This window comes from Ambystoma mexicanum, chromosome 6p, assembly GCF_040938575.1.
Source record: "Ambystoma mexicanum isolate Mex_15411 chromosome 6p, UKY_AmexF1_1, whole genome shotgun sequence".
NCBI lineage: Eukaryota > Metazoa > Chordata > Amphibia > Caudata > Ambystomatidae > Ambystoma > Ambystoma mexicanum.
The window spans coordinates 1,487,144,631-1,487,165,485 of record NC_090935.1 but is presented as its reverse complement, the minus strand read 5'-3'; the positions used below and the strand labels follow the sequence as shown (position 1 = coordinate 1,487,165,485).

The 20,855-nt window shown below is 41.2% G+C and overlaps 1 protein-coding gene across 3 annotated transcripts in view; it reads right to left on the bottom strand.

The window, feature by feature from the left end:
* Window positions 1-20,855, bottom strand: part of LOC138510563 (uncharacterized) — a 1,136,503-nt gene that overhangs the window by 563,215 nt on the left and 552,433 nt on the right. The window contains exon 8 of one of the 3 annotated variants that reach the window (XM_069626321.1): window positions 13,697-13,738. The exons of the other annotated variants lie outside the window; for them this stretch is intronic. Within the exon in view, the coding sequence (XP_069482422.1) occupies window positions 13,697-13,738 (42 nt within the window). The remainder of the gene's footprint in view (window positions 1-13,696; window positions 13,739-20,855) is intronic. 3 annotated transcript variants of the gene reach the window in all.

Here is a 20,855-nt window from a genome sequence, read left to right as displayed (position 1 = left end):
TGGAGGAAGAACGGTGCAGAGAAGCATTGAGGAGGTTTATTTTGCCCATGTGCAAGGTGAGGTATTTATTGGCGAGAGGCACTGATACTGGAAGTGAATGAGCATGTGGTTGAGTGAAATATTATTGGAGAGTAGGGAGCTAGTGAGCAGGTGACTGAAAGGGTGAAAGAGGGAGTGACTGAGTAGGCAGGTGTGGGTGGTTTCTAGTAGTATGGTGAGGGGAGGGGAGTAGTGGTGTGGAGAGGGGAGAGTAGCCATGGTGATGAGAGGGGAGAGTGGTAGTGGTGTGCAGAGGGGAGGGTAGTGGTGGTGTGCAGATGGCACGGGTAGTGGTGTGTAGAGGGGTGTTGGGGGAGAAGCAGTGGTGTGGAGATAGAAGTGGTTTGGAGAGGGGGTAGCGAAGAGTAGTATGGGGAGGGTAGATTACAAGTGATGTTGGGAGAGAAGTAGTGGTGCAGGGTGGGGAGGTGAGTAGTGTTGTGGGCAGGGGACAGGAGTAGTGGTGTGTAGAGTGGAAATAAGAGACAGTGGTGTAGAGAGGGGAGAGTAGTGGCAAGTATGAAGTGAGATTGGAAGTAACCCGTACAGCAAGAAAAGGGATAGAGAGTCATCAGAGGGTGGGAGGAGATACGAAAAGTGATAGATCTGATTGGCTGAGAGGAAGACAAGAAGAATGATTTTCATGTGCTAATATGCAATACGTTGGACCAGTCTTAAATCTGTCTCATCACCTAAAAGCTGTACAATGTAGACATCTTTCCTTTTTAATTAACAGACACTTGCAAAAACGTCCGAACTTGATTTTTGGTCTTGGGAATGATAATCTTCTAGTGGACGTTAATTCTCTTCTTAAAGCTACTAACGACTAGAGTTGTTATATAACAGCAGACACACTGGGCTCGTTTTCTGATGTATGACTGTACTGAACAACCACAGGTACAAAGAAAAACAAACCTCAACTGCCAAGATGCCTCGGAAGGGATACTGTGTAAAGATTGACCAATAAGTACTTGCTGACCAAATAAATGTCACGCTAAAGAAAAATGAGTCTCCTTTTGTTTGTTTGAGAACATACATGTTCGGATGTATGTTGGATGTATGGTATTTCTTACACATCTTTGGGATGATTGGATTTTGGAGTAATGCTCCAAACTTTGGAGCAAAGCGCTCTATAGATGTAATAAATACAAATACAAATAATTGCATGGCATGCCCCAAAGGCTCAGAAGAAGGCGTCACTTCAGGTCATTGTGAATATCTGGGCCCGTGCTTCCTCATTAGCACAAATTCTACTCTGATTTGGTGCAAGTATCTGCAAGAGGGAGTCATATCCCTTAGTAGAAATGCCTATGCAGGCGTTTGGAATGCAGCACAAAGCCCGGCTGCCTGGGAATGTGCACCAGTGCCAGTACTGATACAGGAAACTCAGCTCATGAGCCTGTGTACCTGTAATCTCAGGGTCAACTTCAAGCATGATGCATTGCAGTGAAGGTACGCATCTGATCCTGAATTCCGGGTTTGCATCAGCTGGGGCCAGTGAACGTCGCCCACTGATGTACTCATCCCTGAGTGGGGTGCAAGATCCCATTGCATCATCTGGTTATCTTCAGCCTGTGGCAGCTACCTTCTCTGGGGGCCTAGAAACCAAGGGGGCTGTGACAAATTCAGCCAATTCTACTTCTGTTCGAAGCTGGATGACTGGGAATACTACAAGCCTTTTATCTGTTGACATACACCCTAGTGTGTCAGTCTGTCAAGTGGATGCTTCTGAAAACGGCACCACCCACTATCCTGCCTCTGGACGTCCAATTGCAGCACCGGAAGCAGCCCTTCAAAGGCATATCACCGCTGATATAGCTACGCTGCTTTTCCTGAAGGGTCCCCAACTGCCTGGGGAGTACTGCCTGATGATGAATGAGATGGTTCGAGTCTACAAGTTAATATTGAGACATTTAAATACCATGAAGGATCGTTTCTTCTTAAAGGGACGGTTTTGTACTTTTGTTTATCTTATTTTCCTGGCATATACAGCAACTGTCTAATGGACATTATTTAACATACACTCTCAAATGTACTGAGATATGTGATCTTATATGTGGTAAGTGCATCTAAAGAAAATATTATTTTTCAGAATTACTTTCTGAATTTTTTGAGGGAAAAATGTGTGGTGTTTGAGATGTGTTTTTACATGTAATGTCCTACTTTGAGCTTTACCCTCTTGCGTTTCTTGAAGATTCTAAGGGTGTTGTATAATCTCAACGCACACTAGTGCTGCATTTCCAATGTAATGTGATTTTACAGCTCACAATTGCTGGGTGGCATTATGGGGAAAATTAGTTTTTTCTTTCATCTCCTCTACATAATGGTTTATTTTGTGCTTATTAGTTAAACACTTCATGCAAGTTGTTTTCAGATGTTATTCTTTGTTTTAGTAGCAGTATTGGGGTTGAAGCCTAGACATTTTCCTAACTACTTTTCGTTTCATGTTCAAAAATTAATGTTGAAGGGGTCTCAGGGTCTCATGTATTCAGCTCTTTCTGGGGTATACATACGTTTTGGAATCTCAGCATACAGCATTTGGACCGTCTGGTATGCTCTCACATATTGATTGGCAAGAGACATTTATTTATTTTATTTATTTATTTTTAGCGCACTGCAGCCCATAGACATCGAGGCGCTATTACATGAAGGCGTAAGCAGCAAGATTATGTAAACATAGAAAACATAAGGTACTTAGTTACAGAGAGAGGAGCGGAGCATAGTTACAAATGACGTTCGTCTGCCTGTAGATATAAAGGCAGGTAGGTTTAGACAAACAGCCTAGTTTTTAAGGCTTTGCGGAAGGCTAGGTGAGAGTCAATCCCCCTGAGGTGCGAAGGTAGGGCGTTCCAATGTGAAGCTGCTAGGGCTGAGAAGCTCGAGCCACCCGCACATACTCTACAAGTCTTGGGGGTAGAAATCAGGTTGGTGTAGTCAGATCTGGTGGGCCTGGCCGAGGTGGGTCGTGAAATTCTCTGGCATATTTAGAGCAATAATGTTTATATACATAGTAACAGACCAATCATATGCATTCACTACAAGTACATGTGTCATTTATGGAGTGCCAACATAAGACCTCAAATAATGTATGCATTCACCAGGTACACATGTCACTATTGAAGCACTAACACAAGGCCTCAAATAGCCCATGCATTAATTATTGATACATATATCATTACTGAAGTGCCAACACGAGGGCCCCAAAGCTATGAATTCTAGGCACACACATATGCACCTCAAGTAAGCACTTGGAAATAGCTTACTTATTGAGAATATTAGTTGTTTGATGTATGTAGAAATGCCTAGCAGGAAAGGAAAGCAATTCTTTAACATTTAGCGATTGAAAAGCCCAAAAGATTATTTTGCAATCATGCTAACGCACAGTCAGAAAAATTCCAGATTTTGAAAAGTCCCTTTTCTAATCTCTTGGGCCAATTAGGCCACTCAAAACCGAGCATATGATGAAGAACTAGAAGGATCAAGAGAAAGGAAAATGTTGCAATTAGTGTAAGAGACAACTTTGATCAGTTAATATAACAGGAGACAGGACACTGAACTAACATCAAGTCAAGTGTCTGATGAGGTAATAATACCCAGTCAGGACCCAGTTAATGTAGGTTAGTTTTATCAAATAAAGATAATCAACAAGAGACAAGACACTAAAATAGCACCAGGAGTCCGATGGAGTAATATAAGACATACAATAAAATGTAGGGGCATTTTTTATGAACAGAAATGAAAACAGGTAAACAAAGACATCAGTGACCGATAAAGAAATCTAAGACTCAGCACTGGACATTTAATCAGCTCCAGAAAACAGTATATAAAGGGGCCACACAATCAGGTTAGAGAGCAGCCTCAGAAGAACCTAAGAAAATGGACGAGGTGCCGCTCCACAGCCAGCCAGTTATGCCCAGCAGAGGAAAGATGCCAGATGATCTGAAGAAAGCTGAAACACCCAAGCCAGCCACTGAAGACATGGGTATGAGCAAGCAAGACAACCCAGCAATAGAATCTATTCTTTTTTTAATGATCTTTTTAGAAGCACACGTGCTATTTAAAATGAAAATAATAATTAACATTATTAAAGGAGATGCCAGGAAAGGCATTTCATGGAAAGCATTTTATGAGAGTTCCTATTGAGAAATACAAGGGAGTATTGTATGCATTTTTGATAAATCCTATTAAGGGCACAAGGGAGAATTGTTAACCCAAGACCTATATTATAGGCACACCAAGAGAGGCCTACTTTTAATTATTGATTGAGACCAATACACTTGTAAAATGTGGAGACAATACATGACTGCAGGTTTTGTGCAGCACCACACTTTTTAAGTATTCCAATTACAACCAAAAAGAAATGTTTAAGAAACACTGAGATACAACTGAAATCAATGTATAGAATATTGAAAGAAGGTGCATCAACCTATGGTGTGTTTTGATGTTGTTGATTGAGATTTGAGATGGTTATCAGAATATAAATGATGTATTGCTTTTAATAAAGACCTTGTATATTATAAACTGGATTCTTGCAACTCATTCAAAATAGAGACCAGTGACTGAGCTATTGTTGTTTAATAATATGCATATGTAAATATCCTGAGACAGACCTTTTCCTCCCAGCCTTAAAGGGAAAGCCTGAAAGAAGCATGGTATAATATGCAAAGAAAAGTAAAATAGAGACACAAACCACTCATAGAATCACGCCAGACTTTCTATTTTGTTATCGATAGCTAGATAAAGCTACATCTTACAATATGGACGGTTAATTACTGTTTCTCTGAGCAGAGCACCCAGATATGGCAAGCAGACAAATTGAAAAATAGAAAGCTCTCTTGGTTTTTAAGATTTCCTAACCCTAGAATTTGAGTTATTTGTTTTCAGAGGCAGAAGGTTAAAATCACCAAAGATGAATTTGCGTCATGCCCTTGCCCTATATATGGTGTATGATTGCTTCTAGATATTTCAACCCCCTCACCTACACACACACACAACCCTAGATTGCCTGCTGCCGTGGACCTGTAGAGTTGAAAATGATTGAGCAGTGTGTTGACAAGCATTCTCCAGTGTCAGAATGATTTCAGAGGCTCTGTGGTAAGGTATTTTGTGCTTGACATCCAGTGTCTGCAGGGCCCTTCCCTTAACATCAGCGACCTTCCAGGGAAACATGTACGGATATACTTTAGTGATGCTGTAATTCCCAAACCACATTCTGGAGGATGGGCTCTGAACGTCACTTTAACAGCTTACATTGTATGCACGCCTCTTTAGCTGAGAGAGTCTGGATTGAATGTACTTGGCCAGTGGAGGTGATCGCCAACAAAAAAGCAATTTTCCAGGTGAGGAACTTTAGATCAGTGGAATGGATTGGTTTGTAAAGGAGCCTAAATCTATCCCACCCTCCCTCCCTCCCATCTAGGCAAGCATCTATAATCACTTTTATCTCTGGTAGTGGATGCAACAGGGTCATGCTACTGGACAGGTGTAACATATACTCCCTCATTTTAGAGCTTCTTTCATCCTGATTTAATGAGTAGTACGTTCTCCCAATGCCCTGCACTGACCATTCACTATGGGCATAGCTCTTCCTGCAGTATTCTCATTTTTTCTCTGCTTTCGTAGATGATTATACTGCAGAGGATAGTAGTCCATGGACAGCCCAAACTTTCTTGTGTCATTTAGTTGATTACTAGAAAGTGATTTTCCGAAGACTGCAAGCCCATAATTCGATGTTGTGCAGGCTTAATCTTGTTGGCCGTGGTGTCCAAAGAACCCGTGGGAATGGTATCAACATTAATGGATGCAGTGAGGAATTTGACATGCTACGTTTGTGGCTCAGCATGTATAGTTTGTTAAATTTGCTCCCACGTGGAAGCTTGGATAAGTCAATCATCCAGGCAGGGTTAGATTGGATAGAAATACATCTTGACCAGTGGAGATGCGCTGCGACCAGGGACAGGCCTTTGGTAAACATTCTAAGTGTGAAATATAGGGACAACTAGAAGAAATAACTGCCATTTCATACTGCAGACCTTAGAAACCTCTGATGCTTCGAATGTACCAAAGTAATAATCTTCCAAATCCAGGAAGCAAAGAAAGTCTCCAGCATGCCAGCTTGGGATATTGTTGTTCAATGCTAGTTTCCCTATTATTTCACTGTCCATGATAACAGATGTGTTCACATATAAACACAGTCATCCCTGATGTACCTCTCCTCATGGTCTGTCCATGAATCATGGGTATTAATAACTCTGTGGTCTCTGTCCATGCAACAGGGATCTAAAATGACAGGCAACAGGCAGCCACAGCTGTCCATTGTCATGTGTGGTCAGCCTTGGTTGTGTTCAATGTAATTTGACCATGGTAGGCCCATGACCCATGGATATGTATATTTGATTTGGCTAATATTTTCTCATTTATAGCTATTAAGTGGGGTGTGTTAAGCTTGTGAGGAACATTTATTTATTTTTTGCTGTGTTTCCGTAGCCTTTCATAGAATCCCCAACTTCAAAACCCATATCTTTCCAAAATTCGAATTAATTTCAACCTAACCCAAATGAGCCCCATTCACTGCCTACATTTCTGGTAGGTTGAAATATTGTTTTAATGAAATAAGTATGAAACGTGAGCAGGTTGCATATATCAGACACACTGCAGGACAAAGGGGAGCCCACATTATGAAGCGATGTGCCCATCTACACTGTTCCACTGTGTGGCGTGTCTCCATGTTCCTGTGCGGTCCCAACCTCTAAGCAAATTACTAAATTAATGGGAAGCCATTAATAGTAGTTATGTGTATGCTGGAAGAACAAAAGGAGGCAGTAGAGAGGGAAAAGGAGGAGCAAAGGGGACGGAGCTGAAAGGAGTAGAACAGGCAAGAGGATAGGAGAAAGAGAGAAGAGAAAATCAGGGAATGGAATGCGAGGGTGTAGAAGGAGTGGGCCTCAGTGAACCCCTTGTATCAGCAATATTGAGGGCTCTTTTAGCAGGCTGTGTCCCAGAGAAAACGCTAGAAAAATGTTACATCCAAGATTCTTTAATAATTTGTGAATCTTGTGATGGAATAAAGTCCACATAGCCCCAATTTACTAATTTCCAAATACCTTTATTATCTTTGGTGTGAATGGTCCTTTTAAGATCTTCCCCCACCTTGTCATTTGCTACATTGAAGGAAGATTTTATATTTTCATCTGCTGTTCTCTGTTTATAATGATGGTGAACCAGTGGTCGAAGTGTACAAAAAGAAGTAGTGGAACTATGTTCCCTGCTGGCCTGCACCCACTTCCCACAAACCCCATCATCACGTCCCCTCCCACACACAATACACACCACCAAACACTTGCACCTGCAGTTTAAGTGAACGTTCAGGGCAGTGCACTGAAAGTGCAAGTTTCAAATTCTTCCTACACTTTTATTGAAAACGAAACCATTCCGGAATGGTTTCTTTTTAAAATAAAAGTATAGGAGCTGTAAAGGGTAATTTAAAAAAGTAGAGGAGCACCGCTCCCGACCGCTCCCGCTCACTTCGACAACTGCGGTGAACTGAGGTAAAATATGTTTTATCTAGTAGCTGTAACCCAACAATATTTTTATGAACGAAGATATGATTTGAGGATTCACAGAAATCAAGCAATGGCAGAATTGTATGAAATTAATCACGGGATAAATCTCCCGGAACTGTAATCTGTATACAACTCTGTACACATTGCGTGCTTAGTATTCAGCCCACATTCCTGCAGTATAAACTTTGCATATAGTTCTTTACTCTCTAGAAAGGAGTAGAAAAACTTGGCTAGTTTCTTTCACTTGCCCCACTCATATCTGTAAGCAGCGTGGTTGTATCGGCTGCGAAATAGTGAGAGATGTTTTATGCAGTATTAGTACTGGCGAGAGTCAACCAGAATGTAAAACACATTCTGATTGGCTCTCGCCAGGTCGTTACCCGGCCGGGAATCCCTCGGCTGGGATTCCACGGCCATTGTTCCCGGCGGGGGAGTGGCAGCCCCTCAGCCAATGAGAAGGCTCGAAGCGGGGCTATCCCTGCCCCGAGCCTCCACGCGGCTGAGAAGCAGCCATTGCCCCTACCGTGGACTCAGGCACTTTGTTTTCATTTCCTTTTGCCAATAGGTGTCTTTTTGTTATTCAGTGGGTCTATGCATCTGCATGTCCTGTCCATGGTACACATGAGTGCGCTATTCTCATGTACATAAGCTTTCGTGTGTGCTTTGACACAGCATTCCTAGGCAAAATGTGTGAGTACTCACCTACTGGGTAGCAAGCAGAAACATTGCTGAGTTCGAGGCCTGTCACTCATGCATTCCTTTGTTTTTTCAGCTGTTTGATATGTTTTTCTAAAGTCCAACTGGTGCGGGACTTCATACGACTTAGCTCTTGGTATTAAGGACCCGACTCTTAATATAGGCCTGTACCAAGTCGTTAAAGTGGCTAAGCAGCCATGCTTATCTCAGGAGGGAGTAATGTGAGCTATAGAGCAGTACAAAGAAATCAGTACACACATAGACCCAATAAAAGACTTACTTAAAGTTATATTAAAATATATTTATTTATATGTACACAAGGCACACAAGCAAAACTAAAATGCAGCAACTAGCAATAACATTAAACATAGAAATGGAATTAAATTATAAAAGGAACGTTAATGCAGGTGAGCAACTTGTTCTATGCTTTACATATTCAACACACATTGATGTCATTTAAGGTCCTTTAGTCTCAGTAGGATGGTTCAGGGGCAACGGGCTCACGTTGAAAACAAGACGACGTAGAGCAACACATGTTCGATCCGCGGGTCCGCACTTAGAAACCTCTGTGTATTAAGCGCTTTATAAATAACCAATTATAAATTATAAAATAAAGGTCAGCAGCAGCACTTTCATGTATCAATTGAGAAAGTTTTAAAGTTAGACAAAGCTATCAACTGTTAAGCAGTCTGTTTCCTGCCAATACAAGTGTGCAATACAAGTGTTCACAATTAAAACCTATGGAGGACCCATCATTGCCAAAGCCAGTAGGATCACGAAGATGGACCTTTGGGAAACTAGCACAGCTAAAGTCAAATGGACAGTTCCAGTTCTGATGAAGATCTTCAGACGTAAAGTTAGTTAACCAGTTAGTGGTTCATGAAGAAAACACAGGAGCTGAAGGTGAGCCTTCTTAATGATACACTGATTGCAAGGCCTGCACAGAGGAGTTTAGGCCAACTCTTACTTGAACAAAAACAGTACTTCACAAGCCAGGAAGCATAAAAAAAAGGCACAAGGTAATTACACCCAAAACCCCACAGTACTTTAAAGATAAAGAAGAAATTGTAGCTGGCTTCCATCTAGGTGAAATGTTGCAGACTCTGATTCCTGCTCCTTGGTCGTATTGATGAAAGCGGGGACCTTTGGTGGGCTTCTGCAGCAGGACTTGGGAGAAGGGGTTGGCAGCAATGGATTCAGCTCTTTTCAGCAGTTCTTTGTGGTTTTGGTGCCTTTTTCTCAGTGCCATGAAGAAACTAATATTGCTGGTTGTATTCTCTTCAATTACTGGGTCCTGAATTCTGGTGACGGGACTTTTGGTGAGGTATTCCTTCCTCTGGAGGCCCACACAGATGCCTCCAAAGTTTCAGCTGGATTCAAACTTCTGCAGCCTGGGAAAGTCACAGGATGTCAGAGATGGCCCAAAATGAAGAAGGTCTTGAGGCTAGTTGGTCCTACCAGCCTAAGGGAGGAAGTCATCCTTGGTGGGTCTTCCCTGTCAATTTGAAAACGGGGTGAGGCACAGCTGCAGGCCTTCACCAGTGCTTCTGCGGTCCTGGAAGTTGCTGCTGGCATCTTTGCTTGTCTTCTGCTTTGGGTTCCTTGTTCCATTGGTCCCAAAATCCTTGTCTTATATGCTGGAACCCATTCATTCACACTCAAAGAGCTGTCAATCACCTGGGGGTTGGCTATCCTCTAGGACAGCCAGCAGCCCAGTTAGGACTGATTTCAGCCAGCCATACCTACAGACAAAGGTCAGTGAAGTTTCAGGCTCCTCCCTCACTTCCTGCCTTCCCAGACACACTGGAGCCTGGGCGGCTTTCAGGGCTGAAGCCCACCAAAAACAAAACTCACAAAGGACTCAAATCTATTCTAAATGATAGAGGAAAAGCTCAGAAGGAACTAACAAACAGAAAATGATGAAAAAAGAAGACAGGGACCATTTTGAGAAAATGGTCACCCATGAGTGCTGTACTGCAGCTGAGAAATCAGCCTCCTATTAACCTCCAGAAAAGGTAGTAACAAGTAAGCACTGCCAACAGCCATTTAAGTTAGTCAATGTAAGAAAAGGTTACATGAGGAGTAGGAGAAGGAGTTACAATGTAAACCCCAGCACTCCACATAGGGTGGAATGTGCAGGACCCACAAAAGAAAAGGTAAGTAAGATAAAAGTTATCTTACTATTCTTGGGATCTGTAGTTCTCCCCAGTGACACTGCACAGAGAGTGCTGGGTGCAAACAAGCAAAAAGCAGAGGTTTGTATTAAACATGGGGAGCTTACCATACTCCCTAAAACAGAAAGAATGACACATCCCAATCAGAGAAAAAGAATGAGTGAAGGGTAAAAAGTCCCACTCACTGTTGAGGTTAAAATAAAACGTCCAGCGGGATTCTCAGGTTATAGGGAATTAGCACAGAAACTAAACATTCTCCCTAACATCAGCCATTTAACAAATGCATCAGTTACATGCTGATGACATGACTTGTGGATGCTAGTGTTGATTGTACAGAAAGTCAGCGCCTATAACCTTGTGTGCATGTTAGTGCAGGGCAAGGTTGCCTGAGTGGAGATAGTTGATTAGTGAGAATAACATGATCATATATGTCCCCAGTTTCATCTCTCTTACACAACAATTTGTCATGAGTCTCATGCTGCAGATGGGCTCTGTCATCATAAGTGTACATTCGTACATGTACTCTGCTCCATCCCTATTGGTCAAGCAATACTCTTTTTATTGTATGACTGTGAAAACAATCAGCCGAAAACAATACTACAGAATGTTCAGTTGAATACTATAAACAAAATACTTAATTTTATGGTTCACTAACTTCTGTAATGTTCTGGTAGATCAATGCTCTGCCTAAATGGGTGGTTATACTCTGCACACCTGCAAACAGTGTTGACTGTAACTGCATATCAATGGGAGGCAAGTGCTGATCAGCAGCCTTAACATTCGGGCTGGGGTGGAGGAATGTGGAGGCAGCAATGACCCTAACATGGGGAAGAGGAGTTCTGTCCACATGAACATGCTGTGACAGAAATTAAACAGCTGCATATAAAATGTTGTCCCCCCTAGATTTGCACTGCAGGCAGTTGAACAAATAAGTTTCAATCAAGCCATGTGTTTTAGTTGTACGCCATTTTATAATTTAAAATGCAATAGTCAGGTGCCCCTTTGTTTGAAATGGAAACATACACAGAACTGGCTACAATATTATTATTGTCTTGTAACCGATACTAACTATAGAACCTACATGTTCTTCCTCTACATCAGTCACCCAATCTAAGTCATTCTCTTTCATCTAATTCTTGGCAATGCAGAAATATGTCATACTATGATTATCAGGCAGAACTGTGCGTGTGGGAACAGACAGAGTCTATAGGGAAGATAGCTCAGGGCCAACTCACTCGCCTTGGAAACTAGACTTGCGGATCAGCACAGGTTCGGCCCCCGGGTCTGCACACGTTATAAATACCCAATTATAATTATTAGCAAAATTATAATAGTAGGGAAGCATGAGAAATGTAGGGGTTAAGATGCTTTTGCCTTTCTTGCTCTTTTGTCTTTCCTTTTCTTACAATCTTTGTTTTGCTCTTTATTTTTCCTTCTCATCTGGCCTGATTTGTTCTGCCTTCTTAATTTTCTACCTCTAATTTTGCAACTGTGATTTTTTTTTAAATGTAGCTTTCTGTATCCTTTAGGTTTTCCTTCTTCTTGACTTTCATTCCTATCTCCCCACTTGTCCCTTATGTTGTTAAATCCATAGGGCAGATATTTATCAGTCTTATGCAAATGAATGACAGTGTGATGGAGATTTTGGCACTGCATAATTCTCCTCTCATTCCTGATGCAGGGCTGTTACCAATCTCTGACATAACAGGAATAAAGAACATTCATGTACTTCGAAGACTTCTTAGTTTGCCTGCATCCCTAGCCTAGAACTATAGTTCTAATTATTGGTAGCACACTGAAGGCTCGGGTGTCTATATGACAGCCTGCCTCACTCATAAAAGACAACCACCAGAACCCAAACAGTACCTAGCTGTCAAGATTACATGCTGAGGGCACTCTCTTGCACTCGGCAGCAGAGTGGATCTACAGCTGGATTTCCCAGTTTCCAAAGGCAGCACATTCTCAACCAAGCTTTTGTACGCTGCACCCTGATGGTCTAGTACACACAGTCCATAGGTCTTCTTGTTTTTTTAATCACCAACCTCTGGACATCTCCTACATTTTTCCATTCCATCTCTCCAACCTGCTCCTGTGGAGCATGTATACCTACTAAGTACCTGACAAAATGCCTGAAGGTGTATGCTCCTAGGCTTTCTGGGTATTTGTCTTAGTCTCAGGTGTCGAACATCTTTTCTGATCTGGCTGAGGAGGTCCAACAAGGCCGAAACATGTCTGGGGTTGCTTGGTTTTCTGTGCAGAGGGGACCTGTCCTAGCAGTTCGGGCTGGGATGCTACCTTCGGTGGCGGCAGCTGCTGACTGATTTGCACATGGCTGGTCCCCTTTTGCAATGGCGCAGACGGGCTAAAAAACGGTGGTGTGGAAGGTTGCCCAGAGCAATTGCCAGTGGTTTAGATTCATTCGAAACCTTCCACCCATCACTTTTGTGGTCAGTTTGTTTCTCCTTGTGAGAGAGGGTATGCCCAGACGTGGGTCCCTTGCTCGCTGCGCCACAGGGAACCAGGCTGCACCTCACTGAGGAGGTCCAACAAGGCCGAAACATGTCTGGAGTTGCTTGGTTTTCTGTGCAGAGGGGACCTGGCCCAGCAGTTCGGGCTGGGCTGCTACCTTCGGTGGCGGCAGCTGCTGACTGATTTGCACATGGCTGGTCCCCTTTTGCAATGGCGCAGACGGGCTAAAAAACAGTGGTGTGGAAGGTTGCCCAGAGCAATTGCCAGTGGTTTAGATTCATTCGAAACCTTCCACCCATCACTTTTGTGGTCAGTTTGTTTCTCCTTGTGAGAGAGGGTATGCCCAGACGTGGGTCCCTTGCTCGCTGCGCCACAGGGAACCAGGCTGCACCTCACTGAGGAGGTCCAACAAGGCCGAAACATGTCTGGAGTTGCTTGGTTTTCTGTGCAGAGGAGACCTGGCCCAGCAGTTCGGGCTGGGCTGCTACCTTCGGTGGCGGCAGCTGCTGACTGATTTGCACATGGCTGGTCCCCTTTTGCAATGGCGCAGACGGGCTAAAAAACGGTGGTGTGGAAGGTTGCCCAGAGCAATTGCCAGTGGTTTAGATTCATTGGAAACCTTCCATCCATCACTTTTGTGGTCAGTATCTCCAACACAACCACTTTTTCCACTATTGCAAGTTGCAGTGTTTTGACTCATGAACATGCACACATCACTAAAGCTTTGTTTCATGCACCATTATTTAAAGTACCTACAGAGGATCCTGAAGACACTCTTCTGCGTGGAGTCGAAAAACGCTATGGAAGAAATGAGATATGTACATATTAATTAAAGTGCCACATAGGATCCATATACAGTAATTTGAATGTACTGTTCATAATGAATTGGACAAGTCTTTGGGCCTCATTACAACCTTGCCAGTCCGGAAACAACAGTGCTGGTAAGCTCACGGGCACTGTTCTTTCCAGACCGGCAAAGTATAACTTTGCCGGGCGGGTGCCCTCCAGGGTGCCCTCCTGCCCGCCAGGTCTGACCTGTTGGGCGGACCAGAACCCGCCCACAGAGTTTCATTGAAGCACGGGCAGCGTTATTACCTGTGTCAGTGTTTCCATGGTCCCCATTCACATAGAGTCCTACGGGACTCTATGGGAATGGGCAACAACATTTTACCGGCGCCTGACTTTCCGGCCACCAGGGTTGTAATACCCCAGTGTTACCGGCAAATCAGGCACCAGTAACTGTGTACGGTGCAGCGGCGACCTGCCAGTTTTACCGGCATGGTTCCCGCCAGACCCGTAATGAGCCCTTTGTCTTGTGTGGCATTCCATAAATTGAAATTTTGAAGGATGTTGGTATCCTTACTTTTCAATAAACAAGTAGTCCCAACAAAATTAATAGTTTTGCAAACATCACAGTACTTGCAAAATGTTGAAAACCTGACTTTTGGGCTTGGGAATGGAAATCCTGTACTAGCACCTAGTGTGCCGTGAAAGTGCCAGGGACATAGCACTGTCAGGTGGGAATGGGGCCCCTCTAAAGCTGGAGCAGGAGGACTACCAGAGGTTTTTTCAGCATAGCCAATCCTGTCTCAGAGGCGGTTCAGATATTAAGGAGGGCACCAGTCTCTGTTCTCCCTGTATATGCCTTGTCACAAGTGGAGTCTACAATCATGCCTGGAATACTTTGTGCTGCCAAGAATACTGTTTCTTTTGTTGCAGGACTCCAGTTCCAGAGAGCAATGGAGCAGCTCGAAGTCGCCATGCTACAGCAGGAGCACTCACAAACTTTGTGAAGGACGCAGAACCAGCAGCAAGAGGCCCACAAATCATGGCCCCGGTGAAGAGAAACACATCTCCTCTCTGCGGAGTTGACCTTGTCACCAAACCCCACAGCAACGAGACTAATGAGAAAGTTGCTAAAGAGAAAGGGGCCGAGGCTAAGCAGGAATTTTGAAACCTCCTACCTCTGTCGCACCACCCAAAAGGCTAAAGCAAGAATCGATTGGCTCCAAAAACCAGGTGAACCAACACTCCAATTGGATGGGGAGAGAATGAAGATCACAGGAAGTGAGGCATATACAAAAACACAATGTAGATGGTAGGAAAATGAACACGTCAATAATGAATTGTGTATATAGTCAAGTTTCTGTTAGTAATAAAACTTTCAAAATGTGCACTTTTTTTTCAAGAGGGGGCATCCATTGAATCTGGACATTTCACGACATGGGTGCATACAGAAGTAGATTGGCTTATTTGTAATGACTCCATGGTCACACATCAGCCTAGACTGTGAAAGGGATTAAAGAATGCTTACTTAATGTTGTTTGAAGCAAAGTTTTAAAACATATGTCTAATATTCTGTGTGAATATACACATGCAAAATAAAATGTTTAAATTGAAAAATAGACTATTAAGTGTTTTATGTAAAGTACAATATGGATTGTTACTGGGATTCTTTTTTAAAAACAGTTCTAAATAAATGTAGAGGTAATATTGTGAAGATTATATAACTTAGAAGAGAAAATAGCATTCGGTTATCTTCTAGTCTTGGTTTATTGTGTGAAACACTGTGTATTTTAATATGTACAAGTGTTTTCGATAAGTGCTAGGTTACATAAATGGTTTACATAAATGGTTCCATGTACATTATTTTTAGTGTGATGGAGTGTAGAAGCTGATGACTGTTTACATATGAAGCAAATAAACAGTATGTTGTAGATACAACAATGTATAGTGCTATTAAAATACAAAATCAAAATAATTTACTGAACAGGTTAGTTTGTTACATGTAAAAATATGCTCTATGTGCATTGTTGAGTTTTTTGAAAAGTCAGATAATCTATTCAGTCATTAATTGTGTGTAGGTGTGTAGGTGGCCAGCAAAAGGGCACACACCAAATTATAAAAGAAGTTAAGAAATACTAATGTAGATATAATTTAAGTTAGAATACATTATGGTGTAGTAAAAACAGGTTTACAACACTGTGTAGCAGTATTAGCACTAACAAATGTGTATATAATAATTTGTAGTTTTACAATTTTTGAAAATATGGCATGTATAATATGAAATGTCATTATGAACTTCTTATGTGAGTAGATGGCCAAACAAAGGACACACAAAAATTGTATAAGAAGTATGGAAATGACATTTGTTAGATTATTATTGTAGTTTTTGCTGAGTATTAATATCTTTATTCACAACATTTTTTTGTCTACTTATTATTTATATCGTACGTATGACAATAATATAAAAAAATGAATACTTAAAATAATGTTACAGTGTTGGCATGTCTTCATTTATTTTTTTGTAAAACTGAAGACATCGTTATGCTATATGTCTTGGTTTCCTTGTAAAGGTTGCATAAACTAATCTGCAAAAAGTATCATAAAGTAATGTTTGTATAGTTTCATAACATTTGTGCATTGTACTTAAATACATTTATTAGTCTACAAACTGTGGATGGTGTATGCAATTCTTTTTCGAATTTGCTGATGCAAAAAATAGTTTGTAATAACTTAACTGTTGAAAATTTAAAATAGCATAACAGAGTTTTTTTTTACCAATGACAGATTTGTTTTCCTCTACAGAATGATTAATGAATGCCACTGGTAATGGTTGTGTACTTGGAATACAATCAGTATCATTTTAGTATCATTATGAGAAAAAAAATACATAATTTTGTATTTATTTTTTGTCACTACAGGAAAACTCTGATGGTGATAGTGTCCGTTGTAAATGGCATTTAACATTAATATGAAGTATAGTTCATTTTCATTTACAGATCAAATACGAAAGAAAGAGTCAAGCATCTATTAAGGTATTTGGTAAGAATGTTGATAAATATATATGTGTAATGCACATATGTGCACAAACAAACATATTTATTGTAAAAAAGAAATTCTAGCCGCGGCTACGGTATTAGCCAATGAATAGCAGGAGTGCTTTTACGCAGCCAAGGTGAACAACGGCTGAAGGGCTTTTACCATGCATAAACGCCTCTTTTAAGCATGGCTACAGCCAAGAAATGGCAATTTTGAGATCTGGAACTACATAAAATACATTGCAATAGATATTGCAATATATTTTGGCAGTCTGTGTTCAATTATATCTATTTTTGGAACATAAAAGGTAGCCCTTAAAAGGACGGTTTTGAGGGATGGAAAGGGGGGGTAGGGGAGGAAAATACATGAGGATGTAACAAAGGGAATTAAAATAAAATCCAACATATATATGGTTTGTATTTTTTGTTGTTGTTTAGATTTTTGTAAGAAAAAAAGGGGGTAAAAAAATGGCCACTTAAAAAAAAAGCATGACATGTAGTCTTATGTTGGCCTATTATCTCCAGCCATTGCTCAGTTGTGGCATCTCCCTGGACTACCTATTCAAAGCATCTTTTACCATGACTTTCATCATGCTTAGATCGGGTGTCAGTAAAATAGGAGTCAGTGTTGTGGATACCACTGCCGATGTAGACGGTGCATTTCCAGTTGGGATTGGTGATGCACTGGTTGAGGCAGGTTCTGCAGGTGCTGTTACTGTTCGTCTGTGCAAGGAATGGGCCACGTACATCCTTTGTGGTGTTCATGGGCTTTGTGGTAATCATCATCAATGTCATCCCAGTGGACTCGCACAAGATGGTTTATCATTACCGATGTCCCTAGATTTTGAGACGGGATATCGAAAGGTCCACGGAATAGAGTTTTGTTATAAAAGGTGCACAGTATGTCCTCTGCCTCTTTCCTCGAACAGTGTTCCTTTACTTTGAATAAGCACCACCTGTCTGCAGTTTTTTCGTACCAGTTTGCCTCTTCATTGGTGGTGAAGGATTCAGAACCCAAATGATGATGTCATCATTACTGCTCCTATTCTCCTGGTTAGACATGTGCTCACTGCTCCTATTCTTGTGGTCAGACATGTTGGTATGTCCAACCGGGGAGGAAAATATAAAAGAATAACAATGACAACCCAAAAAAGACAATGCTGCAAAGAATGAAAAAGTTAAAAAAAAGAAAACAATAAACTAAAGAAAAAATAGAGAAGCCAAACAAATCACAAGACAAAGGAAAATAGGAGTGGAGGAAAATTGGGTGAAAAGTATGAAGCGTTGAAAGAGTACAGAGCCAAAAGTACTTGCAATTACTCACAAACCTTTTCACTGGCAAGTACAAAAAGCAATGATAATGTAAAGTGATTTTTTATGGGTGTGGTGATTATTCAAAGCTACAGAGTGCCGCGCCGGCTGATTGGACAGACTTGTATGTGCGGGTGTCATCATACAGCGTGGGTGTAGCCGCATCGATAGAGCTCAAAGTGCGATTGGTTGGTTCATTGACGCGTATAAAGCCCACGTGCGGATGCAGAGTCTCAGCGCACATTGTGATTGGCTGATGCATTACTCGTGGGTTGCATCGAACAGCACGAGGCATCTATTTGTATTGGAGTCTGATTGGATAGTTTGTTGATGCATATAAGAGTGACATGGAAGTGCGGAACCACAGCTTGTGGTTTGCTTGGCTGATATATTATGTGCAAAGATGCGTAGCCGCGTTGAAGGATGTCGATGTCCTATTGGCTCATTTTGTAAATGTGGGTTTACCGCCTTTCCCCAGTCTTTGCTGTATGCAGCCGTGTATATATACTTGGTCGAAGTGGGTACACATTTTCTTTTTTCAATATATATATATCTGCATCTATATGGGCAGTTGTGTTGTAAATATGTATTTTTAAATAAAGTGACAGTGTAACCTTTTAATAACTATACATGAGCAGTACACATACATGTAAGTATTTTATAAAAGTCCTTGTCAAATTACCTTTCATTTTTCTTTGTAGTCATAATACAGTGTTTTGCTTAGTGTAATTGTTTGTATTTTTAATATTTAATTTTAATTTAATATACTATAAAAGCAGGGAAAACAGTTTAGTTGCAACAATGAGGTGAGTAAAACATTGTAACAAAACCTTTGAAATTCAAGGAAAAAACTTTAGTTGCAGGGATGTTAAGGTGAGCAATATATTGTAAAGAAACCCTTGAAATTCAAAGAAAGAAAAATCTGTGATGTCATTATGTGATCTGTGATGTCATTATTGTGGTCATTGTCTGCGCAACAGGGGGTGAGAAATTATGCTGGCTTTAGATGAATTTCCAGGGTTTTGTTGCATTAAGTTCTCACCTTAAAGCCATGCAACTAAAGTTTTTCCTTGAATATATATATATATATATATATTCACTGAAAAAAACATTGTTAAAGGCTTGTTATATTTAAGTTGCACTAATAAAAACCTATCAAATTCAATGAACAAAACTTTGTTAAAGAGACATTATGGTTACAAGTAAACCCGAAAACCTCCAGAAATTCGCCAGTTATGACATTTGTGATGTTATCTTTAATGTCCTGGGTGTTAGTCTTAGCAGTGCACGGTGGTGGCACAAGTTATGGTTGCTTATTTTACCATAAACATATATAGATGTACCCTTGCTCGTGAACAATACTCAAGGTAAGAGTTGGGGTGACCAGTTCAAGTATTAAAGCTGGTCCAAAGACTCGCTTTAGTAAAGTGGTTGGTTGCTCAATAGCAGATCCAATCGAGATCCAATCGGTCAAAGACATGTACAAACCATTCACTGTGTTCAGAAACACATAAATGCAAAAAACAGAGATTTATTTTCTCATACGGACTAACATATAGTGCATAGATTTAAAAAACAGTGCTGTAGAGTACAGCATACATGTGCAGAAACAATATTGATTCATCATGACATTACTTAACAAAAGAAAAGTGTAATATATACAACAACCAAAAAACAAAAACAAAAAAAACAGAAAAAACAAAAAAGGATAAAAAACTGTATGGTTAGTACACAGATAGGTTTCAATAATGTCATCATTGTTTGTCAATATACATGTTGATATAAGTGAAGAAGTGTTACTCTAAATCAATCCAGAATAAACAACTAGAAAGAGACAGGAGGGACTAAACAGTTTCCCAAATCTCATTACATTTCCTAATTTTTCGGTAATTCCTTTTTATGGTTAATATTTCTTCCAATTATAACAATGAAATGTTCCAGGGTCTTGGGGAAAACAAGATATCTTTTAGGCCAACGTGGCAGAGACTGTAAGTACAGAATCTGGTGCAAAGAGGAAACAATCAAACAAGTGTCCCCAGTTCGAGTCACGTTTCGGCGGATTTGCATCAAATTGCGTCCGCCTTCATCAGGGCTCCGCAGGGGCGACCCTGTAATGTATGTAGAGAAAACTCCAGTGAGTATAGTAATGAGGAGCCAATCCTCAGTGGAGCATAGTGAAACATAACACATATTCTCAAAACACCGTGCTGGCAGCTTACCTGCTGGTGCTTTAGATCCCAAGTACTCGGTTCTGAATCACAGAGGGGCGAGGGGCTGAGCATTGGATTATCCTCTGGTGTAATCCTGCTGGGAAATGTGGACCCTTGCAGTCGAGGATAAACTCTACATCACAATGCTGTGTAGAGGGTAAAGAGCAAAGAGACGGAATGCTGCGTGAGGAACCAGTGCCTAAATCCACACTGCTAGTGGTGGAGAGACTTGAAGGCAATGCATAGACAGGAAATTAGATTCCACAAAGATGCTGCAGGAGTATATTAAAAATCGCAAAAACGGGGTACCTGCTAATCAAGGGAGGGTGATTCACTGCAGGGAGAAGAGGTTGGAAGTGCTATTGGTATTCTCCCTCTTAACTTCAGAACAGCCAATAGGTTGCTTTGGTCGGATCCTGGAGTGGTCAGGATAACTGGGAAGTGGAAAGGGAGAAACAGCAGAGAGGACATGAAGGAACTGGGCAGTTGATGTGAGCCTGTGGTAATATGGCTGTAAAGCATTCATCTATGGGGTTAGGGAACGTGACCATTCAAAAAATGATGCAGGAGAAA